General features: G+C 38.1%; 1 protein-coding gene across 1 annotated transcript in view; it reads right to left on the reverse strand.

Annotated features, from left to right (window-relative positions):
* FREM3 (FRAS1 related extracellular matrix 3) overlaps positions 1–12,186 on the reverse strand; it is a 79,805-nt gene that overhangs the window by 24,013 nt on the left and 43,606 nt on the right. The window contains exons 4-9 of the mRNA XM_053700212.1: positions 6,919–7,068; positions 6,464–6,673; positions 3,651–3,848; positions 2,203–2,367; positions 1,702–1,884; positions 1,485–1,615 (exon numbers count right to left, since the gene is read on the reverse strand). Coding sequence (XP_053556187.1) covers positions 1,485–1,615; positions 1,702–1,884; positions 2,203–2,367; positions 3,651–3,848; positions 6,464–6,673; positions 6,919–7,068 — 1,037 coding nt within the window. The remainder of the gene's footprint in view (positions 1–1,484; positions 1,616–1,701; positions 1,885–2,202; positions 2,368–3,650; positions 3,849–6,463; positions 6,674–6,918; positions 7,069–12,186) is intronic.

Here is a 12,186-nt window from a genome sequence, read left to right on the forward strand (position 1 = left end):
AGACACAGGAGCGCGCAGGGACGAAAGGAAAGGATCCTGTACTAGTGGGAGCTTTTGGGAGACGTCAGAGAAGGAGGGGTCAGGCGGCCATTTCAAAACGGCCAGATGAGATCTAGTAAGTGTATTTTCTGCCAAAGTTTATTTAGATGAAAATTGGGCTACAGTTTACTGTAAAGATCGTTATTTAACTAATCTAAATAAGTTACAGTAATTGTTGGGTTGACTGTCCCTTTAAAGTTAACATCATATGTCAAAAATATGCTGCACAATAAATGTTTTTAAAACAATTAATTCTTAATAACATTTTCAGTGTTCTAGAAAACCAAAGCAGTCCAGGGAAACATTCCTTGACAACACTTGGGAGGATTTTTACCTGGTCTCTTTCAGAGTGGGCAACCAAAGGCCAGGTATAAATGAGCTCCTGAGTTGATCTAAACAATCACTGTGTAATATGTAACTGGGTCAGGTAAACTGTTACACAGTATGCACTTCAGCCTCTCTTGGGGGAGACGGAAGAGCATTATTTTCAGGAATATTTTACATCAAAAGAAGACAAAATAAATAAATAAAGACAAAGTAACATATTGAGTCTAATTTCCTTTAAAAGCATGAAAACTTGTTAATGCTATTGAGTGTTTTGTTTTCTAGGAAGCTAAACTATAGGTGTGTGCTATGAGGGGCTACAAGTAAAGTGTCTAATGTTCCATGCCCGCATCGGCTCAAAAACTGTACAAATTAATATAAAATTCAGCAATCAACCACATACTAGAAAACTGAAGCAAATGAGCTCTAGCAAATAAACTCTAATATCAATAGATAAAATGTCTCATGGCCTCCAATCAAGTGTTTTCAAAATTGCTGTTTGTTTTTTAATTGTTTATTTCTGTTAATTATTTATTGTTCAATATTTCAGAAATGAATTACATTTTGTATTCACAAATATTATCCACCGTGTTAAAACCTAGAATGATGGTTATTTGGTTCTTAAATAGAACCTATCATAAACAGAATATGCAATTGATTTATTTTTTAACAAATATACATTGTTTCATCAAGTTTGTTTAACAAATACCTGAAAATAATACTCAAATTAAAGGGATATGAAACCTAATTTTTTATTTCATGATTCAGATAGAGCAGGCAATTTTAAGCAACTTTCTAATTTACTCCTATTATCAATTTTTCTTTGTTCACTTGGTATCTTTATTTGAAAAGCAGTAATGTAAGCTTAGGAGCCAGCCCATTTTAGAAACTTGCTTAACATTGCATGCTCTAGCTGAATCATAAAAGAAATGTGGGTTTCATATCCCTTAAAGTGATTTTTTTTTTTTACTAATTAACTCCTTTCTTAGTTATGTGTTAGTCCTAAAATATAGAATGGCAACAATGTAATTCATAAATGCTGTAAGTTATTTTATAAGAGATTTTATATAAACACAGGAAGAAAGTGTAAGGGCATAAAGTTATTGTGGACCCAGTATTACCTGTGTTTCAGCCACCATGTTTTCATCAGGTTTCAAATGAACTGTAAATGCTTCACGCATTTCCCTTTTGCCGTCATATAATATTTCTATCTCAACAAAGTGCTCTTTTTCTCCTTCTTTAAATTCAAGGTCTGCAGAAAAAGAATACTTTTGTAAGTTTCAGATTAAGAGAAAAATACTTTCTGATAAGTCTGTAAATTTCGGTTGGAGAATATACCTTCAGACATTGGGTTGTAGTCTTCTCCAGAAATAGCTGAGCCGTCCTTTGTGTGAATTCGTACAATGGACACCTTGGAGCTGTCTCCTAAGCGGTGCACAGGGATCTTCACCAATGCTATTTCTCCTGGTTCCTGGGGCTCTTTGATACTATATTTGACTTCAGAAAACTTGATGATAGGTTCTGTAAAGTAATGCAATATCTAATTAGTAATTAAAATGTTATTTTAGTTTTGCAAAAACATCTCACTAATGCGTTTGCATGGTCATTTTACAATGCGGAAAGTTTAAAAAAGTTGGTGTTGACTAGGGTCAATATCTAAGTTTATATAATTCAATGGTATAAATGATTTATCTAACACAACATTCTATGATTATTCTAATTTATAGTATTATACCATACATCTTATAACGATGTTTCTAAGTAAGACTACCAAAGCTGAGTTATATTAGTGTACAACAATATTTAATTTCTGTTAACATATGAAAACTAAAAACATACTGTCTTCAACATCTTTTATCTTAATTAGAGCTTCTTTTTGTTCTCCTATTGAAGCCCCAAAAGGCGAGTCACTTTTTGGTGTCCCAAGAACAAGCCTGAGTTCTTCCTCCTCTTCATAAAGTGTGTCATCTTCCAGAGTTAACACACAGGGCTTCTGAATCTCCCCTATAAATAATAAAAAAGGGAATGATATAATTACAAGTAGCTTACAATATCTTTCAGGCATCATGAGGGACCCCTGTGTTCTAATGGATAGAGATTAGAGCTTTTTATTTTTAGAAATGTGTGATAACATTGCCTTTATGTGTGAGTATGACCCAGCATGCATTCTTCTCTCAGGTATGTGGTTAAATCAAAATTTGATAAATTTGAGTCCTAGGTATAAAAAAAAGATGAATTTACATTTTGTTTCAGTTTGAACTGACTATATGAAACAAACTTTATTTTTTAAGGTGCGATAATATTTTGGTTAGTACTATTCTAAAAAGATTGCTTATTGCAAAAAAATATACAATAGTGCAATTGTAGTTTATGGCATTTAAAGTGCATATAATAATGCACATAATAATATTTCTGTTATTCGTATCACTGCTTGAGTAATAACTTATTGTCATGTCTTGCTTAGGTATGGCTATATAATATGTATATACACATTCATCTACAGAGTTCCAAGGGGAAAGTGTTAGAAAAGAATGTGCAGTATATTTAGGGCTAGATTTATCAAAGCTGAGGCGTACAGGGGTACATATACGCGCCCCTGTACGCCTCAGCTCGCCTGTGGTGGGGTGAAATTACCTGCAGGTAATCAACATTGCACACAAGCGCAATTTTGCGCTCACGCGCAATCCCGCCCCCTGCCCGCGCACAGCCAATCACGCGCGGGCAGGAGCTGTCAATCTCCTCGGTCGGACTCGACTGTGGAGATTGAATTTCGTCACCTTAGAGGTGGCGAAGAGGTTAAGGAAGTGGCGGTCTGGTGACCGCTGCTTGATAATTTACGGAGAGCAAGTTCTTGTGAGAACTTGCAGCCGTAGGGCTTTGGTAAATCGAGCCCTTAGTGTTTGAGAAAGGCAAACTTTTAGGTTTCAAATTTCCTTTAGTCTAAAAGTTCAACTAATTTACCAGCTTCTATGTATTTTATACAGATAAATAGATAGATAGATAAATAGATAGATTGCTATACTTTTTCCAGTGATTTAATTATTTTCTAAAACAGAGGATACAAAGAAATGTTGAAGTAAACAGTTTGCAGTGTACTTTCATTATTTATTTTACCCACTTTTCATGTAGTTTAAACAGACTCACTTTTCAAGTTTTATATTCTGGACTTTTTTTCAATGTAATTACTTATATAATTTTTTTACATATGTATCCACTATAGATTTATTGTGGTGCCCCCTATACTTCTACTTAGCTAGCTCCTATATTCTTGTACATCAGTCTGTTACCTGGCAAAAAAACAACCACAGAATCATCAGTGTTTGGCCTTTCTTCATAATCGATGACAACCTGTGCAGAACCTTGGCGAGTATAACATCGCACTGTAGATTTATGGTTAACGTCACCACTACGGTATATGACAGCTGACAATCTGCCATCCTTCTCATTCACATTATAAACAGGCTCCTTGAATTGGACTTTAGGCACTAAAACAAGAAGAAAAATATATTAATGTGAGTTATTGATCATAAATCACCATTATAACCTAAACACACATTTGTTTACAATGTTTTAGTTTTAGGGAAAGGGTTGCCAACCCTCCCTTATTTCCAAGGACCTCCCTTATTTACCAAAACTTTTTTAAAGTCTTCCAGGCTCCCTTATTTTTCTCCCTTATTTTTACATGTACAATATTCACTTTAAACATTTAGTGCTAGATCACAAGTGAAGCGCTATTTTAACGTGCGCCCTTAAAGGGGCAAATTTGCAAATTTACGTGCGCACGTTAAATAACCAGCCATTACAAGTGTCTGGTTAATGCTACTGCGAGCTCACAGTAACACTTTGCACTTAGTGCAATTAACCAGAGGTCAGGTGGGGTGTTTACATTGCGGTCTATCACTTTAAATATATATGTATATGCTTATATATATATATATATATATATATATATATATATATATATATATATATATATATACACATATTTATGTGTCAATATATGTATATACACATGAAACACATATACATCCATATACATATATATTTTTAATTTGCTGCCCAACGCTGTGCGACTTACCCCTTGTGCTGTGCTAGGTTCTCTGCCGTGTTTCACATCATTAGAACGAGGCTCCCATTGGAGCCTATGGGAGCATGTTCTCGTGAGCGCAAAGCTTCCAGGCAATGCAAACACAAGGTTGCGTTCGCATTGTGCCTAACTTGTAATAACAGTGCACATTTGGGTGCGCTGGTATTACTGGGTGGAGCGCAAATATCAAGCTTGCAAAAGCGCAATTTTGCGCTTCACTTACAATCTAGGCCTTAATATTTTACTCTTGGAATCTTACTAGTTAATGATATTGATGTATCTGAGAGTTTAAATGGACATGAAACCCATTTTTTTCTTTCATTATTGAGATAGAGAGTGCAATTTTAAAAAATGTACTTCTGTTATAAAATTTGCTTAGTTCTCATGTTATTCCTTGTTGAGGAGACATCAAGACAGGAAATAGCGCTGCCATCTCTTGGTAATTTATAACACTGTTGCACACGTGCACACTCCTGAGCTGACATCCATGCTTTTCAACAAAGGATAATAAAAAACAAATAAAATTTGATAATAGAAGTAAATTGGAAAGTTGTTTAAAATTGCATGTTCTATCTGAACCATGAAAGAAAAAAAATTGGGTTTTAAATGAGAAATAGAATTCACAGAACGTTTTTGAATGTATTAAGCTAGACTGTGTGAATGAAGATGATTTATAAGAAGAATTTTCTTGTACCAAACGTTATCAAAATTTAAAATTGTCCCCGTTGCTATTGTATAATTTGCCAGTTTCCTACATGAAATTTGTTGATTCCTTAGTCTCTCTTATTTTCTTAAAAAATAAAGTTGGCAACTCTATTTAGGAATGTATTGCATTCTATTTAATACATTCATGTACCCTATATCTCTGAATACCATCTGTCCATTAGCCACCATAATGCTAAAGTGAAGCTGAACAAAAATAATACAAAATTGTTCACAATTAAAGCCGTCACATTTTATATATTACATTTTCAGACTCTGAAATTGTTTTGTTAAAGGGACAGTGTACTCTAAACATTTTCCCCTTTTATTTCCTACCAATTATCTATTTTACCTGCTGGAGTGTAATAAATTGTTTACAAATAGTTCCGTTACCCTTACTTTGGTATTTGAAATAGTTGCTTTTGCCAGTGGTATCCCCATCTATACTGAAAATTTCAATACTTGAGTATTGGCTATAGAAAAGCTATGTGAAAATAGCTAGCAGAAGAACGTATACTCCCAGTGTTCATGTAATTTATCTCTGAAAATTGAGCAATTTCTAATTCTCACCTTGAAATGCACCCTGCTGACTTTTCAAGGCTAACCCTGCTACATGTCAGTTCCTAATTGGCTTTATCAGATAACAACTGCAAAACAATTAACGTTATACTAACTTTATGACAGTGGCTAGCCTTGTCTGTAGACTAAAGACCAGATTGACTCCTCTAAATGAGACAAATAGTGAAGGAGTTTGGCTATTGAAAACTAATTTTAGAAGAAAGGATGCTAATTTGTTGAAAAAAAAAAAACACGTGGCTAATATTTTATTCCCAAGCAAAACAATAGAAATGTCTTGTAATTTCAAGGTGTTTAGAGTCCTTGTAAGGGCGTCTTTCAAAACAACCTAGCAATCCATTAAATTTTATAAAATGTGTAATTAAATAGGTAAAAAGCACAAACACATACATGTGTATCTTATCTGTTTTGAGGACTAAAAGCTCTAATTGCCTTACAGTTGCTGAACATACAAGCTCTTAATCTCCTATTCCCATAAATGTCATGGATATGCTTTTAATTCAATTACCAGTAAATTATAGTGATATTTTACCACCCCTCATATATAGTTACTTACTATACAAAATGTAAATATAAAAGTGACACTGTTGTTATGTAGCATTATCCTTTTTGTAAAATGTGGTTATTATGTGTAAATCAGTAGACTACTATGGCTAACATCAAGTATATAGATGTATCTACTTTGAGTGTGTAAGCTACACAACCCAACTATGATTAAATTGGAATGGTGCTTACAATCAGACACTGTATCATTGATGGTGACAGTCGTTTTGCTGGGTTCACCCAGCACTGCATTCATGGGCATCTGAAGAACTAGCTCAAACTTCTCAAGACCTTCCAAGGCAGGCTGCCCCAAATCATCCAGAATTGTCACTCGAAAACTCTGCATGTTCACACCAGGAGCAAAGTCTAGATTTCTGCTGATCCCAACATAATCAGTGCCAGCTGTATGAAAAACGAAAAAAAAAAAAAAGTTTGTATTTTATAAGCATTTTTTTGTCAAGAATATGTTCTCTTCATCCAAGTTCAAAGGCATAAAACACTCAGGAAGTGCTGATAAGACAAGTGTTTTACAAAATCTCTTTTTAACTACTCTGCACTACATTTCTATTGCACAAATCATCTGTGTGACTAAAATGTTAGACTTTAAGCCAGTTTTTTATTTTGTGTATAATCTTTAATTATCTCACCTTCAGCAGACAGTGGCTCTGTTTTCCTGGAGCGGACTGTGACGGTAGCTGGCTTGGAAAGATCAGTTCCTGTTCTCCACACACGAACTTCCACATAACCAGCACTTTCATCAATATGGTAATCAGCATCAGCAAAATAAAATGCTGGCTCTATGATCAACAAGTAAAAAAAAAAAAGAATAGAAAAAGATTAGATTGAATATCTGAATCAGGGCTATCTCACCACTTTCTACCCAACTGCATAATTTCAGGAGAAAGGTGTTATTTACTATCAAATGAAGGAGCATCATGTGTACTTCATAAATATATACCCACTCTTTCTACTGATTCTCCTATCGGATTAGGATATCAAGTTATATCCCAATATATTAGTGTTAAATTAAGTCCAGTTTCTTTGTTGATTATACTCAAACATAATGTTAAAATAATTAACATATTTAAGCTAAATTATTTTTACTCGGCTCTTAAAGTATATATTTTCAGCTAAAATGGATTTTACTATAAACAATAAGAATTTAAAAAGATGGACCTTTTCAATCACCTAGAAACTACTATCAAAATGTTATCTCATCAACAAATAATAGGCTTATTATCAAATACCATAAGGTTACTGTGACTCAAAATTCAATCAAAATTAAGTTGTTGAAAAGGTAAAGCAGTGTAATCCCTCTTTTCAATGTGGTAGTGACCAAATATTATAATGAACAATTAGAGAGAATCGCATAATGTTATTCGGAGAAAAGGTCAAAAACAGAGACTGATTCAGAGAAGTTGGTTCTTTTGTTTTGAGGACACCATTACACATCAAAAGACTACACTTGTCAAAGATACTGCTAATTGACATGCTGGGTGGTACTTGGCAAAAAGCATTGAAATAAATGATAATATTGTAATAACTAATGCTACATAACATGTCATATACGGCAATGTCTTATCATATCAATTGGCCAAAGGCAATATAGAAGTTTAGAGCAAATCTATGACCATGTTCAAAATATTGAGGAGGATGGCATTTAAACAATATACATTTAATAAACTCTAATACAAAGATCTATATTTAAGACTCTAAGTCAACTGGCTTCTCTTTCCTAAAATCGATATTAAACTTCAAATTTAACATCATAAAAAGCTTAATTATCTATTGTAGAAATAAACATTGCATTGCACCTTCATTATTTTTGGCCTGCTTGTTTCTCTAATATATATGTTTTTTTTCCACTGCCTCCCAGACGGAATATAATCAGTGATAATTATGTAAACTTCTCTGTTTCCAAAATATTATATATGTAACTGTGATGTTTACATTTTCCCCCCCAAAAGAAGAATTTTAATGTAAATTTTATAAATGTTTGTGAAAACTAAAAATAATTGCATGGATTTTGTTTCCATTATCTCTAAACGTGCACAGAGTTTTTAGCAGAAAACCATCAGTCTCAAACTTTTTCAAAGTAATATATTGTAATTCTTTCCAGGAGATCAGCAGTTAAATAAGCCAGACAAACACGCTACTCCTTGGTAGTTAGATAAAGTCTGGGAAACTGTCTTTTACCAATAATTGGTTTGCTTTATTCCCATTGCAAACAAAACATCTGCTTTATTCACTGCACTTAGCCATATTCAGAAACTTTACTATGTACTTATCCTATCAGCTCTCAAAGATAAAAGGCTCGTTTGATGGACAAAGCCTATTAGTTTACAAGAATATGAAAGCAGTTCCTTTCCTTAGTTATTTTATGTTGGACTACCCCAGGAAGACCCCTTTGTGGTTGTGATAAAAATGTAATTTTATTTTATACAGTAAATATGATTGGAGCATTATTTTAGATGTTTAGATTTTATACAATAAATATAATTGCTTATTATTTTGTATCTATAAATTAAGATATAAGATTAAAGGATAATAATAAATATACCAGATAGTTAATAAAGTTCATAATGAAGGATTTTGTTGGACAAATAGTAATGCTAACACAAATGGCTACAAATGAAAATGGGGGACAGAGCTCTATTGCACAGACACTTACATTACGGCTATATTTATCAGCCAAATTTCATGCAGATTTGTTCAGTACAATTAGCTATAGTCTTCTTAAAACTGTAATAGCTCCCAAATAAAGAAAAACAAAACTATAGTTTTTCACTCTTGAATAATTTGCTACTGCTTTGAAAAGTTTTATCATTTTAAAAAACTGGGTTTACATTGAAATTGTAGTTGTACAATTGTGTAGCCTTTGCCTTGTTCAGTATTGTTACAAGTTTGTTATAGTAGAGTACTGTCCAACCTAATGTTTGAGGGCCATAATGTGACCCAATAGTGAAATTTTCTGCTCCCTTCACCACTTTTCTATCTCATACCACTCATTTACCCATAGCAAGTTCTTTATCATCTATATGGATCCAATATATCTGTTTTGATTTGTGTTTATAAATAGATTTGATGTGCTAGGAGGGGGTACTTAGGAATGTTTTATTATATATAACTGAAATACACAAAAAAAAAATGTTAACCAAAAAAAATCAAAAGAATGTTCTTGCATCCAGAATATTGCCATTGGAAAAGAGAACAACATGGGGTTTACAAAGAGATCAGTTTGAAATAAAAATGTTTACAGAAAGCTGTTCACCAAGTCTCCTGTGACTCACCAACTCAAGCCCGGAAGGGAAAAATAAAGTCAAGAAGTTCCACTCAGCAGTGGGGTGCAGACCGTGATAGTGAAATAAGGCTGCAAAGTATCCTTTGTTTCTTTGTCATGGCTGTTGAAATAGAAATCCCCATATCATGCAAAAAGCTGATAGGAAAAGTTTTTTTCTGACGCAGTGAAATGCAACTGTCAAGTGTTCTCATTATAAAGTACTAGTCCTAAAGCCCGTTCACACGGGCCATTTTTTTGCAGTACAGTGGTCCCACCCCTGCGTTCTCTCCCTCCCACTCTCTTTTGCTTTTTTCTCTCTCCCCCCCTCTCTTTTGCGCTCTCTCTGCCCCTCTCTTTTTGAGCTCTCCTCAATCTCCCCCCTCTCTTTGTGCTCGTCATTCCCCCCCCTCTCTTTTGCACGTCTTCTCTCTCCCCCCTTTTGCGCTCTCTCTCTCCCTCTCTCTCTCTCCCTCTGCTCTCTCTCTCTCTCTATCATCTCCCCTCTCCTCCCTCTCTCTCCACCTCCCCTCTCTCTCTCCTCGTCTCCCCCCCCCCTCTCTCTCCCCCTCTCTCCCCCCCCCCCCTCTCTCTCCCTCTCGTCTCTCTCTCATCCCATCTCCATCTCTCTCTCTCTCTCCTCTCTCTATCTCTCTCCTCCCCTCTCTCTCTCCTCTCTCTCTCTCTCCCTCTCTCTCTCTCTCTCCCCTCTCTTTTCACCTCTCCTCTCTCTCTCCCTTCTCTCTCTTTCTCTCTCTCTCCCCCTCTCTCTCTCCCCTCTCTATTTCTCTCTCCCCTCTCCTCTTTCTCTCTCCCTCTCTCTCTCTCTCTCCCTCTCTCTTTCTCTCTCTTTCTCTCTCCCCCTCTCAACCTCTATCTCTCTCCTCTCTCTCTCTCCCCCCCTCTCTCTATTTCCCCCCACTGTCTCTCTCTCTCCTCTCTCTCTATCTCCCCTCTCTCTCTCCCCCCCTCTCTCTCTCCTCTCTCTATCCCCCCTCTGTCTCTCTCTCTCCCCCTCTCTATCTTTCCCCTCTCTCTCTCTCTCTCTCTCTCTCTCTCTCTCTCTCTCTCTCTCTCTCTCTCTCTCTCCCCTCTCCCTATCTCCCCCCTCTCTCTTTCTCTCCCCTCTTTCTCTCCCTTCTCTCTCTCCTCCTCTCTCCTCCCCTGCACTGCTCTCTCCTCCTCTCTCCCCCTCTCTCTATCCTCTCTCTCTCCCTCTCTCTCTCCCCCCCTCTCTCTCTCCTCTCTCTCTCTCCCCTCTCTCTATCTCCCACCTCTGTCTCTCTCTCCCCTCTCTCTCCCCCCCTTTGTCTCTCTCTCCCCCTCTCTCCTATCCCCCCTCTCTCCTATCCCCCCTCTCTCTCCCCTCTCTCTCTCCCCTCTCTCCTCTCTCTCTCCCCCTCTCTCCCCTCTCTCTATCCTCTCTCTATCCTCTCTCTCTCTCCCCCTCTCTCTCTCTCCTCTCTCTCCCCCTCTCTCTCTCTCTCCCACCTCTGTCTCTCTCTCCCTCTCTGTCTCTCTCTCCCCTCTCTCTCTCCCCTCTCTCTCTCTCCCCCCGTTGTCTCTCCCTCTCTCCCCTCTCTCTCTCCCCTCTCTCTCTCCCCTCTCCTCTCCCCCCCCTCTATCTCTCTCTCTCTCCCCTCTCTCTCTCTCACACCCCCTCCCTCTCTCGTCCCGCTCCCTCTCTCACTCCCTCTCCTCTCCCCTCTTTCTCTCCCACATCTCCCCTCTCTCTCTCTCCTCTCTCTCTATCTCCCCCCTCTGTCTCTCTCTCTCCCCCCCTCTCTCTCACACACACCCTTTCTCTCTCTCCCCTCTATCTCCCCCTCTCTCTTTCTCTCTCCCCTCTCTCTCTCCACATCTCCCCTCTTTTTCTCTCACCTCTCTCCATCCTCCCCTCTCTCTCTTTCTCCCCTGTCCTTTCTCCCCTCTTGATCTCTCTCTCCCCACTCTCCCCTCTTTTGAGCTGTTTGAGCTCTCTCCACGGCCTTTCACGGCCCTTCACGCTAGACCACGCCCCCTTCACGAAGTCTTCGTGTTGGACCACGCCCATTCACGGTCGACCACGCCCCACGCACGCTCGGCCACGCCCACTTCTTCTTGCGCAGTCGGCAGATCAGGTAGGGAATCCAACCAGGTGTGTTTGTCCTCGTGCTGTCTCTAACTGTGCATGACAGCTTCGGACAAACACACTTGGCCTTTTATAATAATAGGACTAGTCCTAAAGCCCGTTCACACGGGCCATTTTTTGCAGTACAGTGTTCCACCCCTTGCGTTCTCTCCCTCCCACTCTCTTTGCTTTCTCTCTCTCCCCCCTCTCTTTTGCACTCTCTCTCCCCCTCTCTTTTGAGCTCTCTCCCCCCTCTCTTTGCGCTCTCTCTTCCCCCTCTCTTTTGCACTCTCTCTCTCCCCCCTCTTTTGCGCTCTCTCTCTCCCTCTCTATCTCCCCTCTCTCTCTATCTCCCCTCTCTCTTTCTCTCTCTCCTCCCTCTCCCTCTCCCCTCTCCTCTCTCACTCCTCTCTCCCCCCTCTCTCTCCCCTCTCTCCTCTCTCCCCTCTCTCTCTATCTCCCTTCTCTCTCTATCTCCCCTCTCTCTCTCTCTCTCTCTCTCTCTCTCTCTCTCTCTCTCCAATCCCC

Source organism: Bombina bombina, chromosome 2 (genome assembly GCF_027579735.1).
Source record: "Bombina bombina isolate aBomBom1 chromosome 2, aBomBom1.pri, whole genome shotgun sequence".
NCBI lineage: Eukaryota > Metazoa > Chordata > Amphibia > Anura > Bombinatoridae > Bombina > Bombina bombina.